Source organism: Cervus elaphus, unplaced genomic scaffold (assembly GCF_910594005.1).
Source record: "Cervus elaphus unplaced genomic scaffold, mCerEla1.1, whole genome shotgun sequence".
Taxonomy (NCBI): domain Eukaryota; kingdom Metazoa; phylum Chordata; class Mammalia; order Artiodactyla; family Cervidae; genus Cervus; species Cervus elaphus.
The window spans coordinates 5,628,801-5,649,066 of NW_025316781.1; the positions used below are offsets into that span (position 1 = coordinate 5,628,801).

Sequence of the window (20,266 nt, forward strand, 5' to 3'; positions counted from 1 at the left end):
TGGAGGAGCTTCCCAAGTGGCACTAGTGATAAAGAACCTGCCTGCCAATGCAGGAGATGTAAAAGACTTGGGTTCAATCCCTGAGTCAGGAAGATCCCTTGGAGGGGGACATGACAACCTACTCCACTCTTCTTGCCTGGAAAATCCCATGGACAGAGGAGCTTGGCAGGCTACAGTCTATAGGGTCACAAAGAGTCAGACATGACTGAAGTAACATAGTGCTGCAAGGTGGAGAGCAGAGTGATGGGAGAGTGAGCTGAGGCTTGAGTCCTCAGGCTGCTGGAAGCGATTGCCCCGTGCTGGCCCAACTTCTGCCTGCCCAGGGTCACCTAAGCAGCCAGCCCACGTACCTACTGCTCTGCCCCTAGGGCCACTGCTCCTCATCGTGGAGTATGCCAAGTACGGCTCCCTGCGGGGCTTCCTCCGAGAGAGCCGCAAGGCGGGACCTGGCTACGTGGGCAGCGGGGGCAGCCGCAACTCCAGTTACCTGGACAACCTGGAGGAGCAGGCCCTGACCATGGGCGACCTTGTCTCCTTTGCCTGGCAGATCTCACAAGGGATCCAGTACCTGGCTGAGATGAAGGTGCGTGCCGCCCCAGCCCCGCGCCCCCTCCGCCAGCGATTGGCCCGGGGTTCAGGGGTCCCTGCTGTTGTCTTTTCCACAGCTTGTCCATCGGGACTTGGCAGCCAGAAACATCCTGGTAGCCGAGGGCCACAGGATGAAAATCTCAGATTTTGGTCTGTCCCGAGATGTTTATGAAGAGGATTCCTACGTGAAGAGGAGCAAGGTACCAGGCTCTGGGGTGTGATGGCCTGAGGGCAGAGGGCATGGTCAGGGAGCCCACAGGGTGGGGACAGATTTTGATCTGAGGAAGATAAAGCGGGTTTTTAGAGTGCAAACTTCCAGTCCTCATCCCCGAACTCTTTCCTAGTCCTGGGTCCCCAGAGACCCAGAGCAGGACTCAGTCTTGAGCCTGTTCCTTCTCTTCCTCACAGCCACACGTGCTGTTTTGGAGCTCCCTGCTGGGAGTGGGGTTCCTGCAGCTTCTCTCACTTTTCATCACTATCACTTCTAAAGGTCACCCACCACTGCAGAAATAACAATCTTCTTGTCTGCAGTTGCTCCTCTCACTGCTGCAGAGTGAAGGTCACTGTTTTACTTTCTGTGTAACTTTAGTCCTTTGCTTGGGGAAAAGAAATGAATTAAACCCAAGCTTGCTAGTCATTCTTTACAGAAAGGATTGAACCACTTTACAGCAGGGTATGCTCCTGGTCCAAGGGCCTAGGAACGGCTGACTAAGTGAGTTTGGAAGGCAATCAGGAGGATCCTGGAGACAAAGTCCAGAGTTGCAGTGTAGAGATTTGGGAAGCTTTTTCCAAGTCACTAAAACAGGTGGTTCGGGGACCTTCTTGGGAAACCTGGTTCCCTGGTATGGTCCCCTTCCCTGTGACATTGGTCTTGACTTTCTTGGTGCTGCTATCCTCCCAACCCCTTTCTAGTAGCCTCCCTGTGACAGACTAGACAGGGAAGATCACAGGCCCCCTCAAGACACACAGCTAAGCTGGCATTCAGAACAGATGCTGCTCAAAAAGAAAAACACAGAAAGCCACGACATACACTTCAGCTTTGCTCTGAGGGGCGAGTGAAGCCCAGGTGCTCCTGGGGCTGTGAGGATGACATTTGATTTCTTGTGGGGTTTCTGTTGTGACAGCACATCTTAGAAGTGCTGAAGGGGAAGTGGAGAGGGGTGCTCCCTACCCCGTGGAGGGGACTGGATGGAACTTCCTGTTGATGCACTGGTCCTCGGGAAGGCCCTGTGTCACCCAGCAAGGAAGCACAAGGTGCCCAAGCTCGGCCCCTGAGAGCACAGCCTGCAGGTTGCATTGTTAGAAACACACACCCTCGAAGCAGTCACACTTCATGTAGGGTATGAATCCTAAATAGTACTTTAAAAAAAAAAAAAGAAGTACAATAAATGCATTAAAATCCAAAGCAAATGCCTTTTTTTTAATTGATTGTGCCTTGATGCTGACCTGTTTGTTGTTGTTTAATCGATCAGTCGTGTCTGACTCTTTGCGACCCATGGACTGTAGCCCAGCAGGATCCTCTGTCTATGGAATTCCCCAGGCAAGAATACTGGAGTGGGTTGCCATTTCCTCCTCCAGGGTATCTTCCTGACCCATGGATCAAACCCGCATCTCCTGCACTGCAGGTGGATTCTTTACCACTGAGCCACCAGGAAAGCCCGCTGATCTATTTGTACCAAAAAGCTATTTCTTAAGTTGCATTAGAAAGGATTTGTTAGGTTGAACTCCAGCCTCTCCATGGTGGAGGACAGTCTTTTAGAGGATGCTAAAAGGGCCCTGGGATAAAATAAGGGAAAAATCAGACTCAAGACACTCACATTGATTTCTTCGCTCAGAGCTTCTTAGAAAGGCCTTTAGTGTGTTCATTTGTGTCAGAAATTCCCAAGATGGAAACACTGGATGTTGGCTTCCCAGACCCCTTCACCCTCAGAAATCAGGGGAGATCTTGATGGAAGTGCTTCCAGCCTACCCACTGGGCAGCACCCAGGGTGCAGTGCCCCTGATCTCCCGAGAAGTGACCACAGTGGGGCCTGGCTTGCACTTAGCATCAATTCCTTGGGATGTGGTGCATGACCAGCACACCTTGTATAGCTGTGGGCAGGCCGACTGACTCCCTCGGGGGTCTCAGCCAAGCCTAGGAAGGCGGGGCTAGGACTCCAGCCCCTGTGAGGCTGGGCTGCTGGCCTCTACCCAGGAACACACTGGAGTCATTACTCAGTGTTCCCTAAGAGCTGAAAGAGCCTGAGATGTGTCCCCCACACACACCAGTTCCTAGGATCTCAGAGCAACGTTAATGCCTTTCTTTCACTCCTTCCTTAGGGTCGGATCCCAGTCAAGTGGATGGCCATTGAGTCCCTCTTTGATCATATCTACACCACCCAGAGTGATGTGTGAGTCTGGGTGTTGCCTTCCTGGGGTGGAGGTTACATGTATGCACCTGTCTGGGCAGCTCTGCTGGGGAACAGAGTTGCCCTGAGTCCCTGTCAGCTCATTCCAGCCGTCCAGAGTGACCTCCCCAAACTGGGGGGCTGTGGATGGGGAAGCTTTGTGTACTCACACAGCAAATGGCAAAGGCCCAGGCAGTAGTTCTGAGTGCCACGGTGGAATGCATGAGGATGTGAGCCATAGCTGCAGCCCCCTTGCCTCCCCCACCTCCCCTGCCCTCTCTTTGGACATCTCAGTGACACACAGTCCCAGCTGAACAGTTCCCTCTCTGTGAGCCTGAGTGTGAGCGGGCTTCAAGCAGGTCCCTGGAGACTGGTCCCCACCCAGAGACAGGTTTAGGGTGGAGTGACCTTGAATGGGTTTCCGGTACCCAAACTGCTCCAAGACCAAAACTCAAAGTCTTCCAAGTCCAACTGCATTCTCAATTGTTTTGAAAACCACAACAGACTTGTTTCCAAATGTTCTGCTGTAAACAGCCTTGCATGTTTTAAATAAAGTAGGCTGTGAAAAGGCAATTCTTAAACAGTTTTAACAGCTGTGTTCTGATTACCAAGTGGACTGTAAAACAACTGGAAATGCAGGGGAAAGCATAATGAGACTAAAAGTCAATGGGGCCCCACCATCCCAAAATAACTACGGCCAGCACTCACAGGCCTTGCCTAGAGTTGTCCGTGGCATGCAGGCATTCTTTATTACTGTAAACGGGCTTGTGTGATAATGCTGTTTTGTGATGATTTTGTCCCCACTTGACAGTAAATTTTCCCTCACAGTTGATATTTTCCCATTGCAGTGTTTTTTCCTTTTAACATCTTATGAAAATTTCCAGGCACACAGAAAAGGTGAAAGGGTTTTGCAGAGTGCCCTGGTGCCCTGTGGCCTCAGTTTGACCTGCTTTTCACTGTGCTCATTTGCATTCCCTGTGCCGTCTCTGATGCTACAGAGCTTCACCTCAGGGGTCAGCCACCTGCCCTTTTTGGATATGGGGGCTGAGCTTGGGCAGCAGCTTGCCAGGGGGTTGGGGCAGGGCAGGCAGACACCTGGTCCCGCCTCCATTCCACTTCCATCTGTCTGGTCAGCCTAGGCTGAAACTGTGGGCACTTGGACCACTCTCTGTACAGGGAACTCGGGTCCTGTTGCTGCCCAGGGGGAGGATATCTGGGGCGCTGAGGATGCCACAGACTCAGTGCAGTCGCTCATTGGCCCTCTGGTTCTGCAGGTGGTCCTTTGGTGTCCTGCTGTGGGAGATTGTGACCCTGGGCGGCAACCCCTACCCTGGGATTCCTCCAGAGCGGCTCTTCAACCTTCTGAAGACAGACTATCGGATGGAGAGGCCAGACAACTGCAGCGAGGAGATGTGAGCATGCTTTCTCTGGTCCAGCCTCCCCAGCCACTGACACTCCAGGTTTTGGAGGGATGGGGTCATGCACACTCATCCTTTCCCACTGCTGGGCAGCCCTGGGTGCCAGCCCTAGGCGAGCTGGGCAGCTGGAAGCAACGGGCTAAGACAAAGGCACAGATGACAGAGAACCACCCTTGGGCATGATGGCAGATGCTGGGGACCCAGATTCCACTGGGGGCTGGGTGGGCCTCCTGGGGGGACTTACAAGCTGAGGGGGAGCAGGACCCCAGGAGAGGTGGTGGAAGGATGAGGGAGCAGCTTCAGTCTAAGGCTAGAGACCTGTCCCAGGATGCTTGGGGAGGGGCAGGTAATTCAGAATGGCCCCAGGGGTACATACAGGGGAGCGCCCAAGTGGAGACACCAAGGCAGACAAAGAGCAGGCAGATGGCACCTGGACTTCAGCTCGAGGGCACCAGAATCTTCTCATCAAATGGTGGTTCCATCAGATGATCCTTGGAGAACAGGTTGAGAACACATGAGAAGGGGGTCGTCCATAGTTAGACACACACTGGTCCATTCATTCTACAAAGTCTGTCATGCACCTGCCATGTGCCTGGCTCAGGGCTGTGGGAGTGCAAGGGTGAGTAGGTGCTGCCTCCCTGGGCACCCTAGACTGGCAGGCACAGGCCCAGCACTCACCCACAAGGTGGCCCCTGCAGCCCTGCCAGAGCCCCAGGGGAGGGAGGGAGGGAGGTGCAAGACAGAGTGTGCTTGGCAGGTTTTTGTGTTCATACACAGTTCATCCTTCATAAGAGTTTTAAGGACTGGCATTTCTGCGTTAGCTGCCATAACAAGCATGGCTGGACCACAGCGCCAGACACTGTGAGCCCCTGCTGACCCATCATACCCTGGCCCAACTCAGAGAAGGATGTCAGTGACACAGGAACAGCTTTGGGATTTTGGACCAGAGCCTCTGGGGCCCAGGTGCACTGTACTGGGTGTGGTGGTTGTGACTGGGCAATCCTTGCTGGATTGTCACCACCCACCTGTTTGTCTCACCAGGTACAGTCTAATGCTGCAGTGCTGGAAGCGGGAACCAGACAAGAGGCCAGTGTTTGCCGACATCAGCAAAGACCTAGATATCTAAGATGATGGTTAAGAGCAGAGTGAGTACCCGGAGCCAATCCCTGGTGCCACTTCCCTCACCCCAGTTCATGGAATTCCCAATACAAAGGCAGAGTGCGGCTGTGCAGAGTGAGATGGTCATGTCGTCTCCTGGTAGGGGGCAGGGCAGACTGGGGGCAGGGGGCGGGGCGGGCACGAACCTTTATCCTTAATCCAGGCCTCTTGGACTTCTTGAAATTAGGGAGAAACCAGGATTTTTACCTTGACACTTAGGAAGAGCCCTCCACAGACAGGGGTGGGAAGAAGATATGCCAAAGCCAAACAAAATTATTTTCAATAATGGAACTTGAGGAAGTAAAGTTGGAATGAATGTGTCCTAAATTCAGATTCTATGAAGGGTCTGGCTAGGGGTGGGAAGTGAAGGGAGCAGTGGAAACTGTGACAAATAGTAACCTACCAGCTGGCTCTGAAGGACCTGTTACCATAGACAATGTAACCTGTAGGAATAAGAGTGCCAGCATGCCAGGGCTTTTTAAGGGATGTTTATGTTTCCCAGTTTTTATAGCAATTTCCAAAAGCTCAGTGTGGGCCAAACAACATATCTGTGTGCCTCCAGTTTACAACTCTAGGTGATAGAGGAAATCAACACAGTTTTCACTAATATTGATTGGGCAATGGGCTGCCTCCTGTATTCTGCCTTAGATGCTGGGGATGCAAGTAAAGAAAATAGACACAGACCTTGCTTGCCCTCTGGTGGTTTCATCCTTAAATTGACACAGTTACTGAAAGTTGTCATTTCTCCAAACATGGAAGGCAAGATGCATGGACTGGGCCCCTTGGAATAAAACCCAACCTTGGTGTATCGTTTGGGCACATCCTATGATTTGCCCTAAACAGAGGTAATAGCTGATGCCTACAAACAGCTTTCCTAGAACAGTGCTGAGAACCAGCCAGAAACACACTGGAAGCATTCTTGACACCTTTAACCAGGGCAGTGGAAGTAGCCGGTCCTCACAAATCATCCTGCTTGGGAGCTGAAGCCTCTAGCAGCATCTTATGCAAAACCCACACCGATGACTCAGATTTCTTGGTCCTGACTTGATATTGGAGATGGCAGGAGTGCCTGGAGGGAAGCCAGAAAGTGTGGAGCAGATGGGGAATGTGTCTTGGCCTTCCCACATGAGTCACGGGACTGCAATCCCAGAGCCTCAGGTTTTATAAACAGGCCTGTTCTCCAGTGCTGGGCCTGGTGCCCCTAGCGCTGCAGAGAGAGGACCAGAACAATGAGGGAACACATTTCTGCCTCCAAGAGGTGATTTTCTGTGATGAGGACCAGAGGCTGGGGGAACTCATGCTGACAGACCTGGCCAGGGGCTCAGATCTGGCGAGAGGTTGATAGGTGCGGGGTGGGACTCGGCTGGGGCTTCTGCTATCAGGCAGGGCGGGGGTGGGGAGGGGTGGGCATGTCCAGCAATGACCTGCTCCAGGAGTGACCAGGTCTCTCTCCCTTCCAGGACTACTTGGACCTGGCCATGTCCACCCCATCCGACTCACTGTTGTATGATGATGGCCTGTCAGAGGAGGAGACACCCCTGGGGGACTGTAATAATGTTCCCCTCCCTCGCACCCTCCCCTCCACATGGATTGAAAACAAACTCTATGGTAGAATTTCACATGCATTTACTAGATTCTAGCCACATTGTTCCTGCTCTCTGCACTGTCCTTACTCTCTGTAATGCTTTTTAAGAGTGTTTCTGGTTTGAATGAAACCAAAGTCTGCTCTGAACCTTTTTGTTTGTAAATGTCTGACTTTGCATCCATTTACATTTAGGCATTTTTTTTAAAACTATGTTTTTTTTAAAGGATGTGAAAATATGTGTGATGATCACATTGCCCAGCAGCTTAAGATGATAGAGGAGAGGGCGGGGCAGAACTCTCAGGGGATTTTTTTTTTTTTTGGCTCCTCGCATTTTTCACACCTTTTCATGCTCCTCGTCTTTTTTTTTTTTTTTTGCTCCTCGTATTTTTCTCCCCTTTTCCTGCTCCTGGGATTTTTCACACTTTTCTTGCTCCTCGTATTTTCACACTTTTGATGCTCCTGTTATTTTTCACACTTTTCTGCTCCTCGTATTTTTCTGTTTTTTTTTTTTTTTTTGCTCTTCGTATTTTTCTCCCCTTTTCCTGCTCCTGGGATTTTTCACACTTTTCTTGCTCCTCGTATTTCCACACTTTTGATCCTCCTCTTATTTTCCCCCCTTGTCTGCTCCTCGTATTTTTCTTTTTTTTTGCTCCTCGTATTCTTCTCCCCTTTTTCTTCTCCTCGTGTTTTTCCCGCTTTTCTTGCTCCTCGTATTTCCACACTTTTGATCCTCCTCTTATTTTCCCCCCTTGTCTGCTCCTCGTATTTTTCTTTTTCTTTTTTTTTTTTTGCTCCTCGTATTCTTCTCCCTTTTTTCTTCGCCTCGGGTTTTTCAAACCTTTCTTGTTCCTCGTATTTCCACACTTTTGATCCTCCTCTTATTTTTCCCCCTTTTCTGCTCCTCGTATTTTTCTTTTTTTTTTTTTTTTTCGCTCCTCGTATTGTTCTCCCCTTTTTCTTCTCCTCGTGTTTTTCCCACTTTTCCTGCTCCTCGTATTTCCACACTTTTGATCCACCTCTTATTTTCCCCCCTTTTCTGCTCCTCGTATTTTTCTTTTTTTTTTTGCTCCTCGTATTGTTCTCCCCTTTTTCTTCTCCTCGTGTTTTTCCCACTTTTCTTGCTCCTCGTATTTCCACACTTTTGATCCTCCTCTTATTTTCCCCCCTTGTCTGCTCCTCGTATTTTTCTTTTTCTTTTTGCTCCTCGTATTGTTATCACCTTTTTCTTCTCCTCGTGTTTTTCCCACTTTTCGTGCTCCTCGTATTTCCACACTTTTGATCCTCCTCTTATTTTTCCCCCTTGTCTGCTCCTCGAATTTTTCTTTTCTTTTTTTTTTTTGCTCCTCGTATTGTTCTCCCCTTTTTCTTCTCCTCGTGTTTTTCCCACTTTTCTTGCTCCTCATATTTCCACACTTTTGATCCTCCTCTTATTTTCCCCCCTTTTCTGCTCCTCGTATTTTCTTTTTTTTTTTTTGCTCCTCGTATTGTTCTCCCCTTTTACGTCTCCTCGTGTTTTTCCCACTTTTCTTGCTCCTCGTATTTCCACACTTTTGATCCTCCTCTTATTTTTCCCCCTTGTCTGCTCCTTGACTTTTTCTTTTCTTTTTTTTTTTTGCTCCTCGTATTGTTCTCCCCTTTTTCTTCTCCTCGTGTTTTTCCCACTTTTCTTGCTCCTCGTATCTCCACACTTTTGATCCTCCTCTTATTTTCCCCCATTGTCTGCTCCTCGTATTTTTCTTTTTTTTTTTGCTCCTCGTATTGTTCTCCCCTTTTTCTTCTCCTCGTGTTTTTCCCACTTTTCTTGATCCTCATATTTCCACACTTTTGATCCTCCTCTTATTTTCCCCCCTTTTCTGCTCCTCGTATTTTCTTTTTTTTTTCTTTTTTGCTCCTCGTATTGTTCTCCCCTTTTTCTTCTCCTCGTGTTTTTCCCACTTTTCTTGCTCCTCGTATTTCCACACTTTTGATCCTCCTCTTATTTTCCCCCCTTGTCTGCTCCTCGTATTTGTCTTTTATTTTTATTTTTTTGCTCCTCGTATTGTTCTCCACTTTTTCTTCTCCTCGTGTTTTTCACACTTCTCTTACTCCTCGTAGTGGCATACTGTTGATCCTCCTCTGATTTTCTCCCCTTGTGTTCTCCTCGTTTTTGTATTTTGCTTTTTTTTTCTTGCTCCTCGTATTCTTCTCCCCTGTTTCTTCGCCTCGGGTTTTTCACACTTCTCTTACTCCACGTAGTGGCATACTGTTGATCCTCCTCTGATTTTCGCCCCTTGTGTTCTCCTCGTTTTTGTATTTTGCTTTTTTTTTCTTGCTCCTCGTATTCTTCTCCCCTGTTTCTTCGCCTCGGGTTTTTCACACTTCTCTTACTCCACGTAGTGCCACACTTTTGATCCTCCTCTGATTTTCGCCCCTTGTGTTCTCCTCGTTTTTGTATTTTGCTTTTTTTTCTTGCTCCTCGTATTCTTCTCCCCTGTTTCTTCGCCTCGGGTTTTTCACACTTCTCTTACTCCACGTAGTGGCATACTGTTGATCCTCCTCTGATTTTCGCCCCTTGTGTTCTCCTCGTTTTTGTATTTTGCTTTTTTTTTCTTGCTCCTCGTATTCTTCTCCCCTGTTTCTTCGCCTCGGGTTTTTCACACTTCTCTTACTCCACGTAGTGGCATACTGTTGATCCTCCTCTGATTTTCGCCCCTTGTGTTCTCCTCGTTTTTGTATTTTGCTTTTTTTTTCTTGCTCCTCGTATTCTTCTCCCCTGTTTCTTCGCATCAGCATTTTCACACTTCTCTTACTCCACGTAGTGCCACACTTTTGATCCTCCTCTGATTTTCGCCCCTTGTGTTCTCCTCGTTTTTGTATTTTGCTTTTTTTTTCTTGCTCCTCGTATTCTTCTCCCCTGTTTCTTCGCCTCGGGTTTTTCACACTTCTCTTACTCCACGTAGTGGCATACTGTTGATCCTCCTCTGATTTTCGCCCCTTGTGTTCTCCTCGTTTTTGTATTTTGCTTTTTTTTTCTTGCTCCTCGTATTCTTCTCCCCTGTTTCTTCGCCTCGGGTTTTTCACACTTCTCTTACTCCACGTAGTGGCATACTGTTGATCCTCCTCTGATTTTCGCCCCTTGTGTTCTCCTCGTTTTTGCATTTTGCTTTTTTTTTCTTGCTCCTCGTATTCTTCTCCCCTGTTTCTTCGCATCAGCATTTTCACACTTCTCTTACTCCACGTAGTGGCATACTGTTGATCCTCCTCTGATTTTCGCCCCTTGTGTTCTCCTCGTTTTTGTATTTTGCTTTTTTTTTCTTGCTCCTCGTATTCTTCTCCCCTGTTTCTTCGCATCAGCATTTTCACACTTCTCTTACTCCACGTAGTGGCATACTGTTGATCCTCCTCTGATTTTCGCCCCTTGTGTTCTCCTCGTTTTTGTATTTTGCTTTTTTTTTCTTGCTCCTCGTATTCTTCTCCCCTGTTTCTTCGCATCAGCATTTTCACACTTCTCTTACTCCACGTAGTGGCATACTGTTGATCCTCCTCTGATTTTCGCCCCTTGTGTTCTCCTCGTTTTTGTATTTTGCTTTTTTTTTCTTGCTCCTCGTATTCTTCTCCCCTGTTTCTTCGCATCAGCATTTTCACACTTCTCTTACTCCACGTAGTGGCATACTGTTGATCCTCCTCTGATTTTCGCCCCTTGTGTTCTCCTCGTTTTTGTATTTTGCTTTTTTTTTCTTGCTCCTCGTATTCTTCTCCCCTGTTTCTTCGCCTCGGGTTTTTCACACTTCTCTTACTCCACGTAGTGGCATACTGTTGATCCTCCTCTGATTTTCGCCCCTTGTGTTCTCCTCGTTTTTGCATTTTGCTTTTTTTTTCTTGCTCCTCGTATTCTTCTCCCCTGTTTCTTCGCATCAGCATTTTCACACTTCTCTTACTCCACGTAGTGGCATACTGTTGATCCTCCTCTGATTTTCGCCCCTTGTGTTCTCCTCGTTTGTGTATTTTGCTTTTTTTTTCTTGCTCCTCGTATTCTTCTCCCCTGTTTCTTCGCATCAGCATTTTCACACTTCTCTTACTCCACGTAGTGGCATACTGTTGATCCTCCTCTGATTTTCGCCCCTTGTGTTCTCCTCGTTTTTGTATTTTGCTTTTTTTTTCTTGCTCCTCGTATTCTTCTCCCCTGTTTCTTTGCGTCGGGTTTTTCACACTTCTCTTACTCCACGTAGTGGCATACTGTTGATCCTCCTCTGATTTTCGCCCCTTGTGTTCTCCTCGTTTTTGTATTTTGCTTTTTTTTTCTTGCTCCTCGTATTCTTCTCCCCTGTTTCTTCGCCTCGGGTTTTTCACACTTCTCTTACTCCACGTAGTGGCATACTGTTGATCCTCCTCTGATTTTCGCCCCTTGTGTTCTCCTCGTTTTTGTATTTTGCTTTTTTTTTCTTGCTCCTCGTATTCTTCTCCCCTGTTTCTTCGCCTCGGGTTTTTCACACTTCTCTTACTCCACGTAGTGGCATACTGTTGATCCTCCTCTGATTTTCGCCCCTTGTGTTCTCCTCGTTTTTGTATTTTGCTTTTTTTTTCTTGCTCCTCGTATTCTTCTCCCCTGTTTCTTCGCCTCGGGTTTTTCACACTTCTCTTACTCCACGTAGTGGCATACTGTTGATCCTCCTCTGATTTTCGCCCCTTGTGTTCTCCTCGTTTTTGTATTTTGCTTTTTTTTTCTTGCTCCTCGTATTCTTCTCCCCTGTTTCTTCGCATCAGCATTTTCACACTTCTCTTACTCCACGTAGTGGCATACTGTTGATCCTCCTCTGATTTTCGCCCCTTGTGTTCTCCTCATTTTTGTATTTTGCTTTTTTTTTCTTGCTCCTCGTATTCTTCTCCCCTGTTTCTTCGCATCAGCATTTTCACACTTCTCTTACTCCACGTAGTGGCATACTGTTGATCCTCCTCTGATTTTCGCCCCTTGTGTTCTCCTCGTTTTTGTATTTTGCTTTTTTTTTCTTGCTCCTCGTATTCTTCTCCCCTGTTTCTTCGCCTCGGGTTTTTCACACTTCTCTTACTCCACGTACTGGCATACTGTTGATCCTCCTCTGATTTTCGCCCCTTGTGTTCTCCTCGTTTTTGTATTTTGCTTTTTTTTTCTTGCTCCTCGTATTCTTCTCCCCTGTTTCTTCGCCTCGGGTTTTTCACACTTCTCTTACTCCACGTAGTGGCATACTGTTGATCCTCCTCTGATTTTCGCCCCTTGTGTTCTCCTCGTTTTTGCATTTTGCTTTTTTTTTCTTGCTCCTCGTATTCTTCTCCCCTGTTTCTTCGCATCAGCATTTTCACACTTCTCTTACTCCACGTAGTGGCATACTGTTGATCCTCCTCTGATTTTCGCCCCTTGTGTTCTCCTCGTTTGTGTATTTTGCTTTTTTTTTCTTGCTCCTCGTATTCTTCTCCCCTGTTTCTTCGCATCAGCATTTTCACACTTCTCTTACTCCACGTAGTGGCATACTGTTGATCCTCCTCTGATTTTCGCCCCTTGTGTTCTCCTCGTTTTTGTATTTTGCTTTTTTTTTCTTGCTCCTCGTATTCTTCTCCCCTGTTTCTTTGCGTCGGGTTTTTCACACTTCTCTTACTCCACGTAGTGGCATACTGTTGATCCTCCTCTGATTTTCGCCCCTTGTGTTCTCCTCGTTTTTGTATTTTGCTTTTTTTTTCTTGCTCCTCGTATTCTTCTCCCCTGTTTCTTCGCCTCGGGTTTTTCACACTTCTCTTACTCCACGTAGTGGCATACTGTTGATCCTCCTCTGATTTTCGCCCCTTGTGTTCTCCTCGTTTTTGTATTTTGCTTTTTTTTTCTTGCTCCTCGTATTCTTCTCCCCTGGTTCTTCGCCTCGGGTTTTTCACACTTCTCTTACTCCACGTAGTGGCATACTGTTGATCCTCCTCTGATTTTCGCCCCTTGTGTTCTCCTCGTTTTTGTATTTTGCTTTTTTTTTCTTGCTCCTCGTATTCTTCTCCCCTGTTTCTTCGCCTCGGGTTTTTCACACTTCTCTTACTCCACGTAGTGGCATACTGTTGATCCTCCTCTGATTTTCGCCCCTTGTGTTCTCCTCGTTTTTGTATTTTGCTTTTTTTTTCTTGCTCCTCGTATTCTTCTCCCCTGTTTCTTCGCCTCGGGTTTTTCACACTTCTCTTACTCCACGTAGTGGCATACTGTTGATCCTCCTCTGATTTTCGCCCCTTGTGTTCTCCTCGTTTTTGTATTTTGCTTTTTTTTTCTTGCTCCTCGTATTCTTCTCCCCTGTTTCTTCGCATCAGCATTTTCACACTTCTCTTACTCCACGTAGTGGCATACTGTTGATCCTCCTCTGATTTTCGCCCCTTGTGTTCTCCTCGTTTTTGTATTTTGCTTTTTTTTCCTTGCTCCTCGTATTCTTCTCCCCTGTTTCTTCGCATCAGCATTTTTACACTTCTCTTACTCCACGTAGTGGCATACTGTTGATCCTCCTCTGATTTTCGCCCCTTGTGTTCTCCTCGTTTTTGTATTTTGCTTTTTTTTTCTTGCTCCTCGTATTCTTCTCCCCTGTTTCTTCGCCTCGGGTTTTTCACACTTCTCTTACTCCACGTAGTGACATACTGTTGATCCTCCTCTGATTTTCGCCCCTTGTGTTCTCCTCGTTTTTGTATTTTGCTTTTTTTTTCTTGCTCCTCGTATTCTTCTCCCCTGTTTCTTCGCCTCGGGTTTTTCACACTTCTCTTACTCCACGTAGTGGCATACTGTTGATCCTCCTCTGATTTTCGCCCCTTGTGTTCTCCTCGTTTTTGTATTTTGCTTTTTTTTTCTTGCTCCTCGTATTCTTCTCCCCTGTTTCTTCGCATCAGCATTTTTACACTTCTCTTACTCCACGTAGTGGCATACTGTTGATCCTCCTCTGATTTTCGCCCCTTGTGTTCTCCTCGTTTTTGTATTTTGCTTTTTTTTTCTTGCTCCTCGTATTCTTTTCCCCTGTTTCTTCACCTCGGGTTTTTCACACTTCTCTTACTCCACGTAGTGGCATACTGTTGATCCTCCTCTGATTTTCGCCCCTTGTGTTCTCCTCGTTTTTGTATTTTGCTTTTTTTTTCTTGCTCCTCGTATTCTTCTCCCCTGTTTCTTCGCCTCGGGTTTTTCACACTTCTCTTACTCCACGTAGTGGCATACTGTTGATCCTCCTCTGATTTTCGCCCCTTGTGTTCTCCTCGTTTTTGTATTTTGCTTTTTTTTTCTTGCTCCTCGTATTCTTCTCCCCTGTTTCTTCGCCTCGGGTTTTTCACACTTCTCTTACTCCACGTAGTGGCATACTGTTGATCCTCCTCTGATTTTCGCCCCTTGTGTTCTCCTCGTTTTTGTATTTTGCTTTTTTTTTCTTGCTCCTCGTATTCTTCTCCCCTGTTTCTTCGCCTCGGGTTTTTCACACTTCTCTTACTCCACGTAGTGGCATACTGTTGATCCTCCTCTGATTTTCGCCCCTTGTGTTCTCCTCGTTTTTGTATTTTGCTTTTTTTTTCTTTCTCCTCGTATTCTTCTCCCCTGTTTCTTCGCCTCGGGTTTTTCACACTTCTCTTACTCCACGTAGTGGCATACTGTTGATCCTCCTCTGATTTTCACCCCTTGTGTTCTCCTCGTTTTTGTATTTTGCTTTTTTTTTCTTGCTCCTCGTATTCTTCTCCCCTGTTTCTTCGCATCAGCATTTTCACACTTCTCTTACTCCACGTAGTGGCATACTGTTGATCCTCCTCTGATTTTCGCCCCTTGTGTTCTCCTCGTTTTTGTATTTTGCTTTTTTTTTCTTGCTCCTCGTATTCTTCTCCCCTGTTTCTTCGCCTCGGGTTTTTCACACTTCTCTTACTCCACGTAGTGGCATACTGTTGATCCTCCTCTGATTTTCGCCCCTTGTGTTCTCCTCGTTTTTGTATTTTGCTTTTTTTTTCTTGCTCCTCGTATTCTTCTCCCCTGTTTCTTCGCCTCGGGTTTTTCACACTTCTCTTACTCCACGTAGTGGCATACTGTTGATCCTCCTCTGATTTTCGCCCCTTGTGTTCTCCTCGTTTTTGTATTTTGCTTTTTTTTTCTTGCTCCTCGTATTCTTCTCCCCTGTTTCTTCGCCTCGGGTTTTTCACACTTCTCTTACTCCACGTAGTGGCATACTGTTGATCCTCCTCTGATTTTCGCCCCTTGTGTTCTCCTCGTTTTTGTATTTTGCTTTTTTTTTCTTGCTCCTCGTATTCTTCTCCCCTGTTTCTTCGCCTCGGGTTTTTCACACTTCTCTTACTCCACGTAGTGGCATACTGTTGATCCTCCTCTGATTTTCGCCCCTTGTGTTCTCCTCGTTTTTGTATTTTGCTTTTTTTTTCTTGCTCCTCGTATTCTTCTCCCCTGTTTCTTCGCCTCGGGTTTTTCACACTTCTCTTACTCCACGTAGTGGCATACTGTTGATCCTCCTCTGATTTTCGCCCCTTGTGTTCTCCTCGTTTTTGTATTTTGCTTTTTTTTTCTTGCTCCTCGTATTCTTCTCCCCTGTTTCTTCGCCTCGGGTTTTTCACACTTCTCTTACTCCACGTAGTGGCATACTGTTGATCCTCCTCTGATTTTCACCCCTTGTGTTCTCCTCGTTTTTGTATTTTGCTTTTTTTTTCTTGCTCCTCGTATTCTTCTCCCCTGTTTCTTCGCATCAGCATTTTCACACTTCTCTTACTCCACGTAGTGCTACACTTTTGATCCTCCTCTGATTTTCGCCCCTTGTGTTCTCCTCGTTTTTGTATTTTGCTTTTTTTTTCTTGCTCCTCGTATTCTTCTCCCCTGTTTCTTCGCATCAGCATTTTCACACTTCTCTTACTCCACGTAGTGGCATACTGTTGATCCTCCTCTGATTTTCGCCCCTTGTGTTCTCCTCGTTTTTGTATTTTGCTTTTTTTTTCTTGCTCCTCGTATTCTTCTCCCCTGTTTCTTCGCCTCGGGTTTTTCACACTTCTCTTACTCCACGTAGTGGCATACTGTTGATCCTCCTCTGATTTTCGCCCCTTGTGTTCTCCTCGTTTTTGTATTTTGCTTTTTTTTTCTTGCTCCTCGTATTCTTCTCCCCTGTTTCTTCGCCTCGGGTTTTTCACACTTCTCTTACTCCACGTAGTGGCATACTGTTGATCCTCCTCTGATTTTCGCCCCTTGTGTTCTCCTCGTTTTTGTATTTTGCTTTTTTTTTCTTGCTCCTCGTATTCTTCTCCCCTGTTTCTTCGCCTCGGGTTTTTCACACTTCTCTTACTCCACGTAGTGGCATACTGTTGATCCTCCTCTGATTTTCGCCCCTTGTGTTCTCCTCGTTTTTGTATTTTGCTTTTTTTTTCTTGCTCCTCGTATTCTTCTCCCCTGTTTCTTCGCCTCGGGTTTTTCACACTTCTCTTACTCCACGTAGTGGCATACTGTTGATCCTCCTCTGATTTTCGCCCCTTGTGTTCTCCTCGTTTTTGTATTTTGCTTTTTTTTTCTTGCTCCTCGTATTCTTCTCCCCTGTTTCTTCGCCTCGGGTTTTTCACACTTCTCTTACTCCACGTAGTGGCATACTGTTGATCCTCCTCTGATTTTCACCCCTTGTGTTCTCCTCGTTTTTGTATTTTGCTTTTTTTTTCTTGCTCCTCGTATTCTTCTCCCCTGTTTCTTCGCATCAGCATTTTCACACTTCTCTTACTCCACGTAGTGGCATACTGTTGATCCTCCTCTGATTTTCGCCCCTTGTGTTCTCCTCGTTTTTGTATTTTGCTTTTTTTTTCTTGCTCCTCGTATTCTTCTCCCCTGTTTCTTCGCCTCGGGTTTTTCACACTTCTCTTACTCCACGTAGTGGCATACTGTTGATCCTCCTCTGATTTTCGCCCCTTGTGTTCTCCTCGTTTTTGTATTTTGCTTTTTTTTTCTTGCTCCTCGTATTCTTCTCCCCTGTTTCTTCGCCTCGGGTTTTTCACACTTCTCTTACTCCACGTAGTGGCATACTGTTGATCCTCCTCTGATTTTCGCCCCTTGTGTTCTCCTCGTTTTTGTATTTTGCTTTTTTTTTCTTGCTCCTCGTATTCTTCTCCCCTGTTTCTTCGCCTCGGGTTTTTCACACTTCTCTTACTCCACGTAGTGGCATACTGTTGATCCTCCTCTGATTTTCGCCCCTTGTGTTCTCCTCGTTTTTGTATTTTGCTTTTTTTTTCTTGCTCCTCGTATTCTTCTCCCCTGTTTCTTCGCCTCGGGTTTTTCACACTTCTCTTACTCCACGTAGTGGCATACTGTTGATCCTCCTCTGATTTTCGCCCCTTGTGTTCTCCTCGTTTTTGTATTTTGCTTTTTTTTTCTTGCTCCTCGTATTCTTCTCCCCTGTTTCTTCGCCTCGGGTTTTTCACACTTCTCTTACTCCACGTAGTGGCATACTGTTGATCCTCCTCTGATTTTCACCCCTTGTGTTCTCCTCGTTTTTGTATTTTGCTTTTTTTTTCTTGCTCCTCGTATTCTTCTCCCCTGTTTCTTCGCCTCGGGTTTTTCACACTTCTCTTACTCCACGTAGTGGCATACTGTTGATCCTCCTCTGATTTTCGCCCCTTGTGTTCTCCTCGTTTTTGTATTTTGCTTTTTTTTTCTTGCTCCTCGTATTCTTCTCCCCTGTTTCTTCGCATCAGCATTTTCACACTTCTCTTACTCCACGTAGTGGCATACTGTTGATCCTCCTCTGATTTTCGCCCCTTGTGTTCTCCTCGTTTTTGTATTTTGCTTTTTTTTTCTTGCTCCTCGTATTCTTCTCCCCTGTTTCTTCGCCTCGGGTTTTTCACACTTCTCTTACTCCACGTAGTGGCATACTGTTGATCCTCCTCTGATTTTCGCCCCTTGTGTTCTCCTCGTTTTTGTATTTTGCTTTTTTTTCCTTGCTCCTCGTATTCTTCTCCCCTGTTTCTTCGCATCAGCATTTTCACACTTCTCTTACTCCACGTAGTGGCATACTGTTGATCCTCCTCTGATTTTCGCCCCTTGTGTTCTCCTCGTTTTTGTATTTTGCTTTTTTTTTCTTGCTCCTCGTATTCTTCTCCCCTGTTTCTTCGCATCAGCATTTTTACACTTCTCTTACTCCACGTAGTGGCATACTGTTGATCCTCCTCTGATTTTCGCCCCTTGTGTTCTCCTCGTTTTTGTATTTTGCTTTTTTTTTCTTGCTCCTCGTATTCTTCTCCCCTGTTTCTTCGCCTCGGGTTTTTCACACTTCTCTTACTCCACGTAGTGGCATACTGTTGATCCTCCTCTGATTTTCGCCCCTTGTGTTCTCCTCGTTTTTGTATTTTGCTTTTTTTTTCTTGCTCCTCGTATTCTTCTCCCCTGTTTCTTCACCTCGGGTTTTTCACACTTCTCTTACTCCACGTAGTGGCATACTGTTGATCCTCCTCTGATTTTCGCCCCTTGTGTTCTCCTCGTTTTTGTATTTTGCTTTTTTTTTCTTGCTCCTCGTATTCTTCTCCCCTGTTTCTTCGCCTCGGGTTTTTCACACTTCTCTTACTCCACGTAGTGGCATACTGTTGATCCTCCTCTGATTTTCGCCCCTTGTGTTCTCCTCGTTTTTGTATTTTGCTTTTTTTTTCTTGCTCCTCGTATTCTTCTCCCCTGTTTCTTCGCATCAGCATTTTCACACTTCTCTTACTCCACGTAGTGGCATACTGTTGATCCTCCTCTGATTTTCGCCCCTTGTGTTCTCCTCGTTTTTGTATTTTGCTTTTTTTTTCTTGCTCCTCGTATTCTTCTCCCCTGTTTCTTCGCCTCGGGTTTTTCACACTTCTCTTACTCCACGTAGTGGCATACTGTTGATCCTCCTCTGATTTTCGCCCCTTGTGTTCTCCTCGTTTTTGTATTTTGCTTTTTTTTTCTTGCTCCTCGTATTCTTCTCCCCTGTTTCTTCGCCTCGGGTTTTTCACACTTCTCTTACTCCACGTAGTGGCATACTGTTGATCCTCCTCTGATTTTCGCCCCTTGTCTTCTCCTCGTTTTTGTATTTTGCTTTTTTTTTCTTGCTCCTCGTATTCTTCTCCCCTGTTTCTTCGCCTCGGGTTTTTCACACTTCTCTTACTCCACGTAGTGGCATACTGTTGATCCTCCTCTGATTTTCGCCCCTTGTGTTCTCCTCGTTTTTGTATTTTGCTTTTTTTTTCTTGCTCCTCGTATTCTTCTCCCCTGTTTCTTCGCCTCGGGTTTTTCACACTTCTCTTACTCCACGTAGTGGCATACTGTTGATCCTCCTCTGATTTTCGCCCCTTGTGTTCTCCTCGTTTTTGTATTTTGCTTTTTTTTTCTTGCTCCTCGTATTCTTCTCCCCTGTTTCTTCGCCTCGGGTTTTTCACACTTCTCTTACTCCACGTAGTGGCATACTGTTGATCCTCCTCTTATTTTCACCCCTTGTGTTCTCCTCGTTTTTGTATTTTGCTTTTTTTTTCTTGCTCCTCGTATTCTTCTCCCCTGTTTCTTCGCATCAGCATTTTCACACTTCTCTTACTCCACGTAGTGCTACACTTTTGATCCTCCTCTGATTTTCGCCCCTTGTGTTCTCCTCGTTTTTGTATTTTGCTTTTTTTTTCTTGCTCCTCGTATTCTTCTCCCCTGTTTCTTCGCATCAGCATTTTCACACTTCTCTTACTCCACGTAGTGGCATACTGTTGATCCTCCTCTGATTTTCGCCCCTTGTGTTCTCCTCGTTTTTGTATTTTGCTTTTTTTTTCTTGCTCCTCGTATTCTTCTCCCCTGTTTCTTCGCATCAGCATTTTCACACTTCTCTTACTCCACGTAGTGGCATACTGTTGATCCTCCTCTGATTTTCGCCCCTTGTGTTCTCCTCGTTTTTGTATTTTGCTTTTTTTTTCTTGCTCCTCGTATTCTTCTCCCCTGTTTCTTCGCCTCGGGTTTTTCACACTTCTCTTACTCCACGTAGTGGCATACTGTTAATCCTCCTCTGATTTTCGCCCCTTGTGTTCTCCTCGTTTTTGTATTTTGCTTTTTTTTCCTTGCTCCTCGTATTCTTCTCCCCTGTTTCTTCGCATCAGCATTTTCACACTTCTCTTACTCCACGTAGTGGCATACTGTTGATCCTCCTCTGATTTTCGCCCCTTGT

General features: G+C 46.2%; 1 protein-coding gene across 1 annotated transcript in view; it reads left to right on the forward strand.

The window, feature by feature from the left end:
- The window catches only part of LOC122691392 (proto-oncogene tyrosine-protein kinase receptor Ret-like), a 49,330-nt gene extending 42,011 nt beyond the window's left edge, over window positions 1-7,319 (forward strand). The window contains 7 exon segments of the mRNA XM_043897965.1: window positions 369-583; window positions 666-788; window positions 2,908-2,978; window positions 4,250-4,387; window positions 5,435-5,513; window positions 5,515-5,538; window positions 7,012-7,319. Coding sequence (XP_043753900.1) covers window positions 369-583; window positions 666-788; window positions 2,908-2,978; window positions 4,250-4,387; window positions 5,435-5,513; window positions 5,515-5,538; window positions 7,012-7,191 — 830 coding nt within the window. The 3' untranslated portion in view covers window positions 7,192-7,319.
- The last annotated feature ends 12,947 nt before the right edge of the window (window positions 7,320-20,266 follow it).